The sequence below is a fragment of the Dendrobium catenatum genome, unplaced genomic scaffold (assembly GCF_001605985.2).
Source record: "Dendrobium catenatum unplaced genomic scaffold, ASM160598v2 fragScaff_scaffold_211, whole genome shotgun sequence".
In the NCBI taxonomy this organism is placed as follows: Eukaryota; Viridiplantae; Streptophyta; class Magnoliopsida; order Asparagales; family Orchidaceae; genus Dendrobium; species Dendrobium catenatum.
The window spans coordinates 286,521-303,772 of record NW_021318673.1 but is presented as its reverse complement, the minus strand read 5'-3'; the positions used below and the strand labels follow the sequence as shown (position 1 = coordinate 303,772).

At 37.8% G+C, this 17,252-nt stretch overlaps 1 protein-coding gene across 1 annotated transcript; it reads right to left on the bottom strand.

Moving 5' to 3' along the window:
• Positions 1 to 1,374: 1,374 nt before the first annotated feature.
• LOC110102151 (alcohol dehydrogenase-like 7) lies at positions 1,375 to 14,444 on the bottom strand. The gene is made up of 10 exons (XM_020830339.2): positions 14,284 to 14,444; positions 14,063 to 14,199; positions 13,939 to 13,985; positions 13,529 to 13,854; positions 8,811 to 8,893; positions 8,330 to 8,405; positions 2,542 to 2,606; positions 2,255 to 2,350; positions 1,849 to 2,010; positions 1,375 to 1,777 (listed from the first exon to the last, which is right to left on the bottom strand). The coding sequence occupies exons 1-10, from the start codon at positions 14,315 to 14,317 to the stop codon at positions 1,661 to 1,663; spliced, it is 1,143 nt and encodes a 380-aa protein (XP_020685998.1). The 5' UTR covers positions 14,318 to 14,444; the 3' UTR covers positions 1,375 to 1,660.
• Positions 14,445 to 17,252: the final 2,808 nt, after the last annotated feature.

Genomic DNA, 17,252 nt, shown 5'->3' with positions numbered 1-17,252 from the left:
CTCCTCAGACCATGCAATTTAATACCCCTAAACATACAGAACAGACAAAAAAGAAATGTAAAATAACTTATCTTAGTCTCAATTAAACTCTCATTTTTCTTTACAATTAGTTAAGTTCTGCTTGAAAGCTGAACTTTAATTACAAATAGTTAAGAGAACCATTTGAGCTGCTCTCCTTTGAACACGCCAATACACTAATCTCCCTTTAATTTCAAGCCCTTCGGCTGAAAAAAAAATATAAGAGGATTAATTAATTAATTAATTAAAAACTAAGCAGAATTAACCTCATGGAATAAAAATGAAGGTCCGACGTCGGGTAGAAGTCCGACGTCTGTTGGTGGCAAAGAAGAAATCCAGCTTCACTTGGGCGGAGTTTCGGCGTCAGGAGGGAACTCTGCTGTAAATTGGTAAGAATTTCCGCTTCCCATGGAAGTTAGGCAGAATTATGGCATTCTCTCGAAAATCTGGCAGAGTTCCGGCGTCTTCAGGCGGCGGGAAGAGCTCCGACGGTGGTCGAGGAGGAGCTTCTTCCTTCTCCTCCTTCTCTTCTTCTTCTCTCTCTTCACTTGAGTCCCCTTTGTGTAGAATGAGGGCTCTATTTATTGTTTTTATGGAGTGGCATAGCCTGTAAATAGGCGTGAGATCAGGGGCGAATTGAGAGTGGTTTGAATGGACGGCGGATATCGAATCCTTTGATCATGCACCATTCATTGGACATTTGGAGGCCTTAATGATGTCGGAATTCGGTGATCTTGGGCTTATTGGATTCGTCTCGTCCAGCCGCTTGATTCGAGTATAAGCTCGTTAAAATTGGAGATCGTTTGGTAACTCAAATTGCGGTTTGAACCTTTCAACAGCGCTTCTGGTCTTTGATTCAGACCCATTTGGGCTCGGATTGGGTTGAACTTGGTGTCGTTGGGTTCGTATTTCCGATACACTCAGTTTGACTATTGGTTCGCTGAAATCGGAGTTCTGGTGCTTCCGGATTTAATTTTTGAAGTTTCCAACTAGCTTTTTGCCTCAAGATTCGTGCCCGATCAAGATAATTTTATGACGACGTATCACTCATATATACAATAACAACAAGCCTTTATCCCACTATATGAGGTCACCTACATGAATTTTTTTCTATATTGTCATGTTAAGAGTTAAATTCTCAGTTCCTTTAGTAAAAGAATAGAATTTTTGTAATAAAAAGATGCTTTAAATAGTAAAAAAACCACCTAAAACGAAACCTAAGTAGAGCTCTTCTTATCAAAGAAAAGCAGTGGTAAGCAAGTGTTTCTTTCTCACACAAACCAAAAAAAAAAACAATTCTAACTGAGAATCCATATGTTTGAATGCATGTTCAGAGTTTTTTTTCCTTAATTAGAATAATCAAAGGGACATGCCATTCATTTTCATCTTGCAGCAATCTAATTATCACTCAAATATGAGAAAATAAATCAACATGTCTTGTTTAATTAAGATCTTTAAACAAAATAAATAAATAAAACTGGCCACAGTGGAGCACTCGGGCCTCGTTTGGGACGACTTTTTTATTGCTTATTGAAGCAACTTTTTAGTACTAAAAAGCTGCTCAAGAAGTAATAAAAAAACCGTCCCAAACAAAATCTCAATCACATATCAGAGTCATTCCTAGTGAATCTCTAGGCAGAGATCATTGATTCATCCATATGATGCATCTGAGACTCTTCCCCTGAACCAGTAAATCAAAAGCTTTGTTTATGTCCATGAAATTCACCTCATGAGTTATGAACTCATCCAAATGCAGTTCCTGTGAACAGTAAAAAAATTACATTCAGTATTGTCATTTCTTTTAAAAAGATGGCTCTGTGCCTAAAATACCTTGTTTAAGTATTGTTTTGCTAGGATTGGAATGTCAGTCTTCGCTTTGATTCCACCAAATAAAGAACCCATAATACACTTTCCCTTCAAAATTTCAGCTGAATCTATTGATATTGGGTTTCCATGCATTTCCACTCCAAGAATGATAGTTTTGCCAACACCCTGAATACAGTGGAGCAAAACATATAAATTATAATTATATTCCTAAAACACAAATTATGGGGAAGATAATAAATGAAACCTCAATATTTTTTTTTTCTTATTTTTTAACTATCATTTTGCTGGATTATTTCCTCATAAGATAAGAAGTATTTAAGTTGCAAGTTGAGCTTCAAACACTTTACTTGATCTGTAAGATTATAGAGGACAACTAAATTAGGGGAGAGAGAGAGAGAGAGAGAGAGACCAATCGGGAGCAATTGAAAGCATCACTCATCAAAGAGGCCAAACCAATGCACTCAAAGCAGTAATCAGCACCTCCATCAGTCATCTCTTTGATTATCTAAATGGGAAGTAAAAGAAATATTAGAAAACTATAAGAATGTGTTAGGATGTCGGAACTTTAAGGGGAAAAATGATAAAGAAAAGTTTGGAAAGCTTAGCTAAATGATTAAATTTTAATCGATCAGTAAATTACTGGAAAGCTGAGTAAAAAGAGAGATGTAGCAAAGTCCTGTAAAGAAGAATTCAGACCTCAACCACAGATTTTTCCCCGTTATCCTTTGGGTTAACAAAATGAGTAAGCCCCAATTTTTTTCCTGCATGAAAAAATGCAACGAATAGTAATAAAGAAAAACTTGGCATGCCTTTTAATCAACCTTACTTATCCGACAGTGATTTATGCTAGTAGATAGCATGCCTTAAAGAAAAATGGTTTAGATTATTGGATTCAAAGTTGTTCATGTTAGATGATCATGATTTTTTTTTTTGAGAGATGAATAATGCACAATGTGCTAAAAGAAGAAAGAAGCTAAGACTTCGTTTGGGACGGTTTTCTTACTGCTTCTTAAAGCAGTTTTTTAGTACAAAAATTTTACTATAAAGCTGAAAGGCTGCCCCAAACGAAGCCTAAGGTTTCGTTTGGGACAGCTTTCTTTTTGCTTCTTAAAGAAGCTTCCTATTGCAATTTTTTTAATTTTAAAAAGCAATAAAAAAGTTATCCCAAAGAAGCCTAAATCTCCAAAATTCTCTTATAGTGGCCAATTGGTCCAATTCTTTCAAACAAAGGACAGGTTTAACTTAGTTATACAAAAATAATTTAGAGAATTGCAGATATTCATTTGAGGTCTCATGTGATTTCTATACAAAATTCTATTGATGCGCGTTTGATCATTGATCTCCTATTTACAGATGGGGGCCAAGGTCAAGGCCACAAAGTCATAAATAGTTCAATTACATTGAAAATGAATAGATTAAACATGTTTTAGTTGGTTATGTAGTGAGAAAGTCATGTTAGAAATTGGAGGCAACTCCAACCGAATTATTCAAGTTGTATTCTATAAGTGAGTCCATGCAAGAACTAGTGGGTAAACGAGTACTCAAGTATATTATGTTGAGTTGATGAGTACTTCAAGCAACTACTCTCAATGAGTTGGGGCTTTAATAGGCCCTTTGGCCAAGCTCAACAACTTAATATTGAAGGGTGAGCATTAGCTCTTAGGTGACTTGAGGCTTCAAGAAACTTCAAAATAAATGAGTTCCTAGTTATAAGCTGTTCAAACTTTTTCAAAATTCACTTTATTGAATTTCAGGTCCTCAATATAACTTGATTAATCCAACCTAAATGAATATGAATGTGCGCCAAAAAGATTTTGACAATGGCATTCACTTTGTTGAATTTCTAATGAAGTTAAAGAAATTTAGTCTTGTCATTGTCGACAAACTTCATTAGAAATTCAATAAAGTGAATGCCAATTAAAAATTTCCTATATTTTTCAAGCGGTTGTCTTCGGTGGAGAATCACTACTGAAGACAGTGAATGGCTAATAGAAAGAGTAAAACTAGCAGAACCAAAATTTTCAGTTGAGAAAGGTAGCTACAGAGGAGATTGTAGATTCAAAGAAGAGTGTTACTGAGGGAGCAAATTTAGTAGTGAAGGTCTCATAGGGCACTATAGTGACTAAAGGCAGCTTCCACCCCTTTGATTAAAAAGAAAGATAGCAGATTCAACAATCCTAACCCATCTACACTATAGTGACGGAAGACAATGCTTCCATTTGATTAGCACTTTCTTAATCCCTCCTTGTTCCTGTCGCACCCCTTTCAACTCCAGTGGTTCTAACATCCCCTCTAGATCCTCCGTCAGGGTTGTCGGTAACTCTGAACTAGCTGCATGCTCCCCAATAGCTCTCCCCAACTGGGAGATGTGGGACACTGGGTGTGTGGTAGCGGTAGGGGGTAAGTTCAATCGGCAAGACACAGCTCCAATCCTTTTTCACTGCCATATCACATCTTTCCACCATCTTTTCCACATATTTATGCATCCCCTCCCAATATAGCTTTGCCATCAATCTCATATCACTGACGTTTGAGGCAACACAAACCTCCCTTGGTACAACAGTCTCTCCCCCTCTAGAGAATAGCTATAGTGGATATTCTCATCCTTCAGTAGATCTGCTTTGAAAATCCTCACCTCCTCATCCTGCACACTCTTTGTTTTAATAGCCTCCCAATAGCATCAGTGGTATCGACATAGATAACTCTTGGAACTCTCCCACGCATCTGGACAAGGCATCCGCCACCTTGTTCTCCAACCCTGGCCTGTAGTGTATTTCAAAATCTTAGCCCAACAACTTTGAAAGTAACCTTTGATGTTCCTCGGTAGCCAACACTATTTCCATCAACTCCCTCTCGTAGACAAACTTCAACATGGCTCCGGCGCACGCACGCACGCACACACGCACGCACGCATTCAGGTCCAGCTTTCTAAACACCACTACTCCGTATAACTCATCTATCACCATAATGGGAAACTTGTAAGGCATAGTCTCCTTATTTAAGGCCCGATAGTCAACACAGAATCTCCAGCTTCCATCCTTTTTCTTAACTAGTAAGATTATGCTAGAAAAAAGGATCACACTTGGTCTGATAATCTCTACCTCCAACATCTCTTTGATCAGCCTCTCAATCTCATTTTTCTAAATTTGAGGATAGCGATATGACCTGACATTAATCAGTGACACTCCCTTCCTCAAAGTGATGGCGTGCTTCTGCTCCTTGGTGGTGTCAATCCTTAAGGTGGATAGAAGGCCTCATTGAACTACTGTATAAATGGTTGTACTGAATGAGGTACGCCTCCCACCTCTTCCAATATGATCCCTTATAAGCTCTACAATTCCATCTAATATCCTCCTCCCTCCTGTATGGCCCTCACCATGATTTTGAGTGACATCATAGCTTTAGATAACCCTGCATAACCTCTAATAATCACCCTTCTTTCCTTCACCACCAGTTCCAACGTCAGTGTTCCTCAATTAACCTTGGTATCCCCTAATAAGGTATGTAGCCATTTCATTCCCAAGATGTCATCATTGCTCCCAACTCTAATGGGAGAAAGTCTTCTCTCACCTAGATTCCCTATATGGTTAAAACCACCCCCCTACACACTCCTCTACCCATCCTACCTTTTCAGTGCCCATCATCACTCCATAACACCTTGTGTCCACCAATTTCACCCTCAATTGGTCTACGACCTAGTTGGAGATGAAATTGTGGGTCGCCCCGCTGTCTATCAACACCACAATCTCCCTATTTACTATTACTCCTTTCACTTTCATGGTGTGATTTGGAGTGAATCCACCACTGATTTCAAGGAGACTTCCGCCATGCCAAGATGCAACTCTTCCTCCTCTACCACTATCTCACTCCCACCTCCCTCCTCAGCTTCCTCGTCATCGCAGACGGTGAGAACCTAAAAAGTTTGATCCTTACACTTGTGTCACGGTGTATACCTCTCATCACATCTGAAACAAAGCCCCTTAACCCTCTTATCTACAGCTCCTTCTCAATGAGTTTCTTGAAATTTCCCTCGATCCCCCTCCTACAGGCTTCTCCTGTGAAGTCTCTTACAGGCTACCCGGTGTCGGCCCGTTTGGTGCTAAGAAAGTAGTATTCATCCTGTGAGTACCTCCTGACCTGCTGCCTCTTCCACCCCCTCTTCAGGTGCTTTCGGCCCTTACCAACTGTGTCAGTTCTATAGTTTCTCCCAAGTCACGAGGCCTTATCACTCTAACTGCCGTCCGGATCTCTGGTTTGAACTCCTTCATGAAGTTCCCCCCTAGATTAGTCTAAGAAAGTCAGTCTAGTTGGTTAGGAAGGTACTCAAACCTCTCACGGTACTCTACAACAGAGCCTTCCTGCATCAGGGCAAAAAACTATTCATAGAAGTCTCCTCCCTTGCTGGTTCAAAAACGTTCCAACAAACAGTCCATAAACTCCCTCCAGCTCTATATGGGTTATCTCATGTCTCTCCATTGATTCCAAGCAAAGGCCTTCCCCTCCAAACATAGACTAGCTGCCATCAGCCTCTCTTTTGCCAGTCCGTTGACGATGGAGTACCTCTCCACCTTGTAGATTCACCCATATAAATCCTCTCCCTCGAAGATAGACATCTTTAGTTTCCTCACTCTCGGATCGCCTTCGTTTCCCTTGAATCCTCTATAACCTCCCATTCCACGAAGGGGTGGTCCTCCCCTTGTGTCATGATTCTCCCTTTTGCACTCGTACCCAAACCCCTCTTCATAATCATCTCTCCTATCCCCATCCACACCCCTATGCTCAAAATCAGCCCCTCGTCTTACAAAATCAACGCCTACCCTTTGATACCTACTACTCAACTCCTCCCGAAAATTAGGCTCTAGGGGAGGCATCCCATCTTTCACCTCCAAAATCTCCACCTCTTGGCTTTCCACTCTCCTTAATTGATTAGGGTTTCCACCACCCCCTTAGCTACTGCTAGCTCTCTTTGCCTCTGATATTGTCGTTTTGGGTTGGGCCTCAAGAAACTTCCTCAACATTTCTTCCACGTCGGCAAACTTCTCATCCATCTTCTCATGGATGGTTAAAAACTAATTTTTAAATTTAAAAATTTTATTTGCAAAATTTGATTTTAACGGTTCCATTTCTCCTTCCAATACTTCCACTTTTCTATACCAATTTTATAGAAAACATATGCGGTTTATTGTAAAATCAACAAACAAACACAAGAATTTGGGAAGAAGAATGCTCACAAAACAACTTTTATTGAAAGGAAATGTAAGAAAAAGCAAGATATAATAGGATCCTCAACTGGAGAGGAGGATTCGGCTCTCCCAAATCTCTAGCCACTAGCTAGAGCCCAAACACCCTGAGATAACTCTGATTTTAGTAAAACAAGCGATACCCTAACCCTCCCAAAATTTCCTCCTAAAAGCATACAATTCAAAAGGAAATCCCGAAATCCCAAAAACAGCCCTCCCATCGAAAGTTCTGTCTGAAAGCACATTAAAAGTTTCGTTTGAAATGGTTGTAGAGGGGGGCCCGGCGACCACGGGGGCGGAATCTCTGTTCCGCCTTTGGTATATTTAGGCCAGTCCTGCATGGACCAGTCAAGCCAGTCTAGTGATAGATCCAACACATATCCTAATGCTTTATTGTGTATGCATTGATCAATATGATTTACTTATTAGATTTTAGCTATCAAACTCGTTATAAAACTTTTCTCATAATAGGTTCTACTAAGTTTTTTAGTAAATCATCATCATAAGAGCAAAATTGTCAGCAATACTATTTTTTTCAATATTTTTGTTATTAGCTTTCGATAGTCTCCGCTTACCTAGTTGTTTCTTCCATTTTTTATATTAGTTTTTACTTTATTTTATTCTTGTTATAAACTCTATTAATGAAATAAAATAATATCCACTTTTTTTTGCTTACTCTCATATATTTACTTATTGTGTATGAAATTTTTGTCTTTTTATTACAAAATATATTTAATTGATCTTGACTTTTGATAATTACTTTACCAGTTAATGTCAATTTCTTCATTATTTCTTCATTATGTCCCATGTTATCATGATGTACCGCCTTTCTGATCAGAGTGTGACAACTTAGAGCAAGCTAATCCTATGTTATACATGGTTCAAATTAATTCACAGCAACACCACGTTGGTCCAAATTCAAATCAATTAGATCCCAATTATGGCTTGATTGCACAGATGTATAAGAAACAAATTTATTAAGGCATTACTTTTTTACCAGTAACATTCAAGTTAATGTGTTGTCCTCATAATGCATTTTACAAAGTTATAATTGACTAGCAACCATGCTGCTAGTCAATAATATTGATTTTAAACTTTTCAAATCCATCAAAGTTCTCTCAAATATACTAATTTCATTTCCAAATGCAAAATAAATAAATCTTAAAATTTTAATTTCTATATAATATTCTTATCTACTAATGAACAGTCAAATAAGGTTTAAGAAAAATGCAAAAGTGGCATACCGATATCAAACTTATCAGGGTTAACATCTACCCCAATTATTTTGGCAGCCCCTTGAAACCTTGCCCCTTCAACAACCTACAAAACAAGCATGACATTTCTAAGAATATTCAATTAACTAAAAATACTAAGCTCATGCTTCATAAAAATAAAAAATGAAGGCTTTAAACCAAATATATCTGTCTTCCAAACAAAGAAAAATTGGGTTGGGATATCCTAACCAAAGTTTGAACAAGATAGGTATTAAAAAAATTTTAATTTATTTTAAGATGAGTATAATATATGAATAATTAATAAACTCTTGTATTACACCAATCTCAAAACAAATCTAAATATTTTAATATATATTATGACTCAAATTTCATCTAGATAACCTTGCCTAAATTTTTATAGAAAAAAATTAAAGCGAAATGAAAAAGGTTTTCATCAAGACATTAAGAATTAATATAAAAATAGAAATGATAAATTTCAATTCACAATTACCGCTAATCCTACTGCACCTAGCCCAAATATGACCACTGAGGATCCTGCCTCCACTGCAGCTATCTTTCGAACGGCTCCGACTCCTGTGTTGTAACATAGATCAAAATCAAAACTTTATAAGAAAAATCATAAATAATTTAAAGCTAAGTTTATTGCACTCAAAAGGGACAAAGGAGTGTAATTAACCTATAAGCTACATCACAGATGATCTTTGTGGCAAGTGTCAATTGTGCGAGAATGAGAACAACTACTTATCGAAATTAATCTTTTTTATGCCTCATATGTTGAAATAATTCTTAAAAATATGCCTATGGTTAAGAAAAAGTTGTGTTAAACTCTCCTTGAGAGTATGAGTTAAAGGAGTACAATTTGGTTACATGAGAACTGCATCTTTTTTTATAATCTGCTCATTTTTAGATTGTTAGCTCAAGTTTTATAGAATAAGAGGATTATTAGAGTTAAAAGCTTATATTGGAGTCTCTTGATGAGGGCTGTGAAGTAACAAATATAATTTTAAAATGCTGTAGGACTCTATCAATCTATAACAATGTTTAAATTTTCTTTGATATAAAAATTATAAAAATCTCACTTATCATGTGCAATTATACGTGCCGAATCAAATAATATAGTGATATATTAGAGTATCGATCCCACAAGGAAGATATGCTTACTTGCAGTTCACTAGTATTGTCTACTAAAATTAAGACAATTATTTTACTTAGATAAAAATAGTTGTCATGGAGATTCAATCACTTCAATAAAATTAGATAAAGATAATGAATACACTATATCGATATATTGTTTTGGATTGTTGAATATAAATAACATATTTTTTCTAATGATTCTCTATTAATTGTGATGCTATTCAGAGCATATGCATTCATAGATCTCTATCGAGCTTGTATGAACAAAGGATGTCTATCAACTTCCTATGATTATTTCATCTCCTTAAGAATTTAATATGTTTCTGATAAGAAACACCTGATGATCTCAAGAATTTCCTAGCAATTTTTGGAAAATAGCGAGAATTTTCCACAAAAATCCACACAAAACAAGGAAAACAAGAGATAATTTGTATTTTTTGATGAAATAGAATGGAAAATACTACAATACAATTGATCCTCTATTCAAGAGAAGGATTTATCTCTATCAAATCTCTAGACATCGCTAAAGCCCAAAAATCAAAGAGATCTCAAATTTCAGCCAAAATCCAAGATGCCCTGACCCTAGGAAAACAAACTATTTAATGCATACAATCCAAAAGGAAATCTCAAAACAGTCCATACTTTGAAATTTCCCTCATAACTCTCTTCAAAGACCTTCATAAGCAGCTTTGTCAGATGCGGGCAGTTGGATTGGGCATACAAGAGGCGAAACTTTTCCGCCTGTTTGGCATGGGCCTATTCTGTAGGACCGGCTGGACCGGTCTAACAGTTTCATACCCTATGCCTAGGCATGATGCATACTAATTCAATATTCCTGGTTATGCCTGCTTCCCTCCGTCGAGGCTCCACATTAAACCCAATTTTAACTACATATGTGACAACTATGTGCATTAAATTAAGATTTGATAACATTGAAAACATCATTTTAATCATTTATGGAATAAGAGAGATCATTAGTGCTTCATATGATACTTCAAAATTTCAAAAATAGAGAACTTAGTCAGATATGAAAAAAAGTTGAAGCAAACTCATTTTCATTAATAATATGATATAAAGAAAATACAAGAGATAGATATCACCAGATAGGTTCAATGAATCTCCTCTACACTTCTTTTTACTTGCAGAATTACTTTCATAAACACCAGTCAAATACTCCAATGATGGTATCAAGTACTTCTATAAATTTTCTTAGTTGTCACCCTAACGGAAATTCAAAGAAGCACTCTGAATTATACTGAAATTATCTAAGTGACTGAACTCTCTTACAAACATAAAACAACGACTACTTATAGGAAAACACAAATAGGCATATGGAGTTGCAGCGCTATAAAGATCAGCATCATTGCGCCTGACAAATGAATTAGCGTAGCTGCACTGTTTTTCTTGTTCCATCGTGGCGCATGCTGACATGAATTATTTACTTTAGTGAATAGTTGTGTTGCTTCCCTAACAGATTTTGTCCTTGGGAAGTTACAACTATTATGTCACAACGCTGTTGACTTTCGGATGCTGCGGCGTCAAAAGGGAAATTTGGGCACTGAGGCATCATTAAGCAAGGATATTTGACATATATGAAATTGTTTGTTAGAGCATTGCTCGATGACGTTAACATATGTAAAAGAGGACTAATCGAATCACCTTGTGATCGATTATATCTTGATTAGATGGGGACGAATGCTGCATGTATCCCAAATCAAAATTGAAGAATGGTCTATCTTTAGACTATTACTACATTTTTGAGGTTAAGGTTAAGGCCTTGCCCAAGGAGTAGAAGCTCAGCTAGGAACTATATAAAGCTTGAAATTTACTAGAAGATTCATTCCATTTGCTAGGAGATGTATAAAAAATAGTTTCTAAAGATATTATCTTGGACATTGAAAATGTTGGAAGATTTTTCTTGGTCACGGCTGCAGTCAAGGTTGCTCCCAGTCCACATAAGATTCTCATGAAACTAATGTAGCAATGACTGATGTTGGACAGACAATAAAACAATACATAAGATTGTCCTTAATAGGGCAATGCTTCTTTCATATCTGATAATAGATCTTGGCAAAAAGACTATGTTGCTTGAATCATGCCCAGGATGTTGACGTGAACTGCCTTACGAGGTTGGAGCAAAATTTGCCTGACATCCAGAAATCACATTCCCACAAACGATGCCAAACAACTGTGTCTTGGAATATTCAAGATAGTAGATAGAAATATAGTTTAGCATCTTAGCTTTATATGAAGATCTAATACACATACAGATAAAAAATGGGGGTGTAGCTTCATAAGAGACACTAAAGTTTTTACGTGAAAACCCTAAAAAGGGGAAAATTATGGGGCCTTACCCAGTTTAAATGAATCTATTAGTGTTTGCAGTTGATTACAAATGACGTACTTTCTTAAGGGGAAGGTCTTAGCTCAATGTAGCAAATATAAATCATATAGAGTGTATTACATGGTAGGAGTTGGAATAATAAGTATTGACATGTTCATTTGGTCAGCAGGACCATAATCGACAAGCGATATAGGTCAGAAGGACTGTAGTTGGGCGACAGTGATTGGAAGGATAATAGTCAGGCGAAGGAGGTTGGAACGACCACAATCGGGCGATGGTGGTTGGAAGGACCATGGTTGGCAGGACCGTGGTCAAAAAGACAGTAGTTTGGTGATGATGGTCAGAAGGACCATAGTCAATGAGCGATGGAGGTCGAAAAGACCGTAAGCGGGTGACGATGGTCAGAAGGACCATAGTTGGGTGATGGCGGTCCGGGAAACCATAATCTGGAGATGGTTATCAGGCGACGGAGGTCGGAAAGATCATAGTAAGTGATGACGGCGGACAACGGAGGTCGGAAAGACCATAATCAAGGGATGATGAGACGATGGTCTAAAGGACCGTAGTCAGCAAGCGAAGGAAGACAGAAGGACTGTAGTTGGCGAGCGATGGAAATCAAAAAGACTGTAGCCAGTGACAATGGTCAAAAGGACCGTAGTCGGTAGGTAATGAAGGTCGGAAAGACCGTAGTTGGGCAATGGTGGTGGGAATGACCGTAGTCGGGTGACGGTGGTTGGAAGGACCGTAGTCGACGGGCGATGGAGGTAAAAAAATGACAGTAGTTGGTAGGCACGTTGGTGTCCAAGCAAAAGTCCGGCAAGGGCCGGTTATCAGGAAAAAGTCTGATGACGGCCGATGACCGAGCAGTGGTCCGGAGACAATCGATGGCTGGACGTAAGTCTGATGAAAGTTGGTGGCAGGTGGTGGTCGAGAAAGAGCTTGGTGGCAAAAGAGATATTAGATTTCTCTTTCTTTCCTATCTTCTTTTCTCCCCCCTTACTTGATCCTCTTTTACTAAAGAATGAGAGGTCTATTTATAGTTTTTTTGTGAGTGAAATGGCTAATAAATAAGGAGAAGTTCAAGGGCATGTTGGGAGTAGTTCAAAAGGACGGTCGATATTCATTTCAATAATTATGATTCGTTTATTGAATATTTAAGTGCCTTGGATTTGTCTTGTCGAGTCTCTCGATTCGACTATATACATGTCACATTTGGATGTCATTTAGTCATCTAATTTTTATTTTGAATCTTTCAAATGTTCTTTAGGCCCTCGATTTTGACCCATTTAGGCTCGGATTGATCAAATTTGGTGTCGTTTGGTTCGTCTTTTCGAGATATTTAGTTTGACTATAAGTTTGTTTAAATCGGAGTTTAGATGACCATAAATTTAATTTTGAAAGTTTCTAATATGAATTTGCGTCGAGATTCGTGCTCGATCAAGATAAAATTTTTATGATGCATCAAAACTATTTAGAATGAAATATAAAAATCTTGGACCTTGGACCTTGGACCACAAATTGAACGAATTTTTTTTTCCCAAAATTCATTGATAAAAGATCTCAAAATCAATTAGACAACAGGACGAAAAATACACCGTTCCACTTGGCCTATTGGTTGGTGGGGGCTTTGGCTACTAGTCAATATATTTTGAGTTTAAAATTTTCATATGTCAATCACTCAAATGTAAATAAATTAAAAAAGAAGACGAAAAGGTACTAGCAAACCTTACCCGTGGACACACCGCAACTGAGCAGACAGGCTTTCTCCGGCGGGAGTGCGCTATCGACCTTGGTCACCTGAGCGATATCAACAACAGTATACTCGCAGAAACTTGACACGCCGAGAAAGTTGTTCACTGGCTGACCGGCTGCATCCGTGAACCGGACCGTTCCATCCCTCGGCATCCCTGGAAACACAGAGAACGGGGCCACCGAGCAGAAATTTCCCTTCTCCGACCGGCACTCCCTACACTCCCCACAGTTTGATAGAAACGTTGGCACCACCGCGTCCCCCACCTCCATTCCATTTACCCCATCACCCAAGCTCTCAATAAACCTACCACACAAATCACCCCCACTCCATCTGATCATTAATTAAAGTCTCAATTAACTTATAAGAAAGAGTCAAAAAAAGAAGTACCCGAAAGCCTCGTGCCCGAGGATGCGCGGAAGGAAGATTGAGAAATCCTTTGGGAAGATTAAAAGAAGAAGTGAGATAAATTAATTAGGATCAACCGACGACAGATTTATAGATATATGCTAACTTGTCTGCGCCAGAAAGTGAGGTCGCTGTGGCAAAGTGAGGTGCAGATGATCTTGATGCGGACTTCGAAAGCTTTGGGAGGAGCCACCTCGACTTCTTCGATGACAAGAGGCTCGCCGGGAGCTCTGCACACGGCCGCTGCATGTTGATGGAGTTAAGGAAGCTCAGGCGGCAACTAACGGAGATTACAGATATGCGTGGAAAGGTTTATCTGATAAATACCTTTGCAGCGAATGGCCTTTGGGGAATTCTCCATTGATGCGTGCGCTAGCTTTTCTGTATGAAGATGAAGATTGCCTTTGATTGACCCGTGGGAGGGACGGTCGGGGTACTAATAAGGGGTGTGTGACAGTTTCTTTCTTTCTTTATTCATTATGATTTTTTGTTTTCTTCTATTAGCCCTTCTAAGAATTTTTAATTGAACGGACAACACTTACAAGAAAGTAATGATGTGCAGCTTAATTCGTATATTTGTATATAGTAAATATACACTGTATATATTGAAAGTCTAGACTCGACATTTAAGTTTCATTTGAGGCTATTTTTTATTATTTTTTAAAATAATTTTTTAGTGTTGTTACAGGCTAGAAATTATGCGGCGATAGAGATTTTATTCTACGTCTTAGCGTTGTACGTATAACTAGCACACACAGAGAACACAAGATTTTTTACATGGAAAATCCTTAAAAGGGAAAAACCACGAGGCCTAGCCCATTTGAAAATGATTCCAATAGACTTTGAGTTGGTTACAAAGAACTGAATCACCTCCAAGGGTGATCAGATTACAATCAGTTACTTAAGTAAGATGTCGGGTTTTCGGCAGAACGTGGGGTCCGAGTGTCAGGCCTTGAACAGGACGTCGGGTCTTCGGCAGGACGTAGGGACCGAGTGTCAGGCCTTGAACAGGACGTCGGGTCTTCGGCAGGACGTAGGGACCGAGTGTCAGGCCTTGAACAGGACGTCGGGTCTTCGGCAGGACGTAGGGACCGAGTGTTAGGCCTTGAACAGGACGTCGAGTCTCCGGCAGGACGTAGGGACCGAGTGTCAGGCCTTGAACAGGACGTCGGGTCTTCGGCAGGACGTAGGGACCGAGTGTCAGGCCTTGAACAGGACGTCGGGTCTTCGGCAGGACGTAGGGACCGAGTGTCAGGCCTTGAACTGAACGTCGGGTCTTCCACAGGATGTAAGGACTTAACGTCGGGTCTTCGGCAGGGGTGGAGGCTTCATAGAGGGTTGCGACAACGAGACAATTGGAGATCGACAATAAAGGCAAATTTGGTCTCAAGCATGTTCTATGAAGGATTTAAGTGATAGAGATACATATCTAAGTGTCAAAAGAAGAATGGTGACTGGCAACATGTTGTTGTTGTACCAAGGCATATGTGGCGTGAAGGCAATGACAGTCTGACGATGATAATCAAGCTAGGATGGTTTGATGATGATTGTTAGCGGTTGTCAACGATGACAATCATAGGACGGCTATTGAATTCTTTAAATATCCAAGTTTTCCCCAAAAAAAAAAAATATATTGGGTAAATTTATCATTAGTATCTTAGTAATTTTAGCCTAATTTTGAAAATGCACCATCATACGTGTATCAATTCATTCGATTATAGGCTTTTTTAATATTTATGTATCTTAATGACATCATAATTGAGTAATATTATACTTGTTGGAATTCTCTCATCAAGATGCCGTTTTTTATTATACATAATATTAAGGGATTGTCTGATCCTTCAATTATGATGATGATTTTAAAATATCTTTTGTGCTTACTTTTGGCTTGTTTAGACTCAAATTAGAATATTTTTGATATTGTTGTGTTCATCTCATCTAGACATTTTATCTGACTATAAATTTGTTGAAATCAGAGTTCAAATGACACTGAATATACTTTTAGAAGTTTTAAATTCAAAGTTTATTTTTCATGGAAGGTCGGATGAATTTTCTAGCCATATTTTACAAGTTTTTTTTGTAACATAATACTTAAAAAATATCACATTTTAATCATATATTTGTCAATATATTATTAAAATATATGATTTTCTATGTGGAAAAAGTTAGGTGAAAATCATTGGGCCTTATTTGGTTGAACGACTTTGAATTCCATAAGATAAATTACATGACAATAATACCCTTTAATTAGGTGAGTATTCTAAGTGAATGGAAGACTTCTTCAGTCTATTGATCGAGTTCAATAGCTTAATATTGATGACCAAATTATATTCAACTTTGAGGGAATTTATTGGTAAAATATAGGGCTTTCCTATTTCAAAGCTTTACCATCATATCGCTTATAAGGTTTCATTTGAAATAATTTTTTGTCATTATTTTTTCGTTGTTTTCAAGAATTTTTTGTACTAAAAAACTGCTATAGAAAACAGTTAAGAAAATAACCTCAAACAAAGCCTAAGCTAATTTCCATAAGTCAATGCATCGAGTTGTAATGATTAGGGCCTCATGAAGGAAAGCATAATGATCCACTATGTTCGAATTTGCTAAGGGTCTAATTGGTTGCTAAAATATCTGTTGTATTACATGTAGAATGCTTGAGTTTTAAAAATCCTATCGTTCTATAGGAAGAAAAGTACATATAGTGTAAGCTTTTAATGTATTTGAAAAACACAATCTAATTTATTTTCGATGTATTTTTAATTGATTCAATGTTAGATTTATTTTGAATATGCAATTTGCATGAAGTGATGTTAGCCAAAGCCATCACTTGTCTAGTCGTCGCAACCCGCCTCCACCGACTACCACAGGCCAGCACTCGCCGCCAGTCATAATTGGTTGTCGCTCGACATCCATCTTAGGCCTTCACCATCGCCATCAACCATCTTCAATCAATTTTTATTCAATTGCATTAATGTTTCACCCTGTACTCTTTTACTTGAAAATACATCCTACATTATTTTCAATTTGTATAGCATTATTTTTTTACTTTTTTTACAGCGCTACAAATAACTCCTAATAAGTTTAACAAATTTACACAGTTCGAGATGTATTAGGTGCGGAGTGCGGGCGGGGAGAACCGTCCGCACATGCATTGGGTACCTAGCGGTACTATCACTCAGTACTACTGAATATCGCTGGATACCGCCAGATACCCACCTAATAATTTTTCCTCATTCAGAAGGTCAAAGTCATTAGCTAGATTAGTTAAAAAAAAAGATTAATGTATGTCCGGGCAG

Excerpts from the sequence above, each read along its gene's own strand:
- LOC110102151 (XM_020830339.2), bottom strand. The coding sequence starts at position 14,317 with ATGGAGAATTCCCCAAAGGCCATTCGCTGCAAAG. Across the intron at positions 2,607-8,329 it reads CCCTGATAAGTTTGATATCG|GAAAAAAATTGGGGCTTACT; the intron begins GTATGCCACTTT and ends TTTTTCATGCAG. Across the intron at positions 2,011-2,254 it reads CTTTCAATTGCTCCCGATTG|GGTGTTGGCAAAACTATCAT; the intron begins GTCTCTCTCTCT and ends CACTGTATTCAG.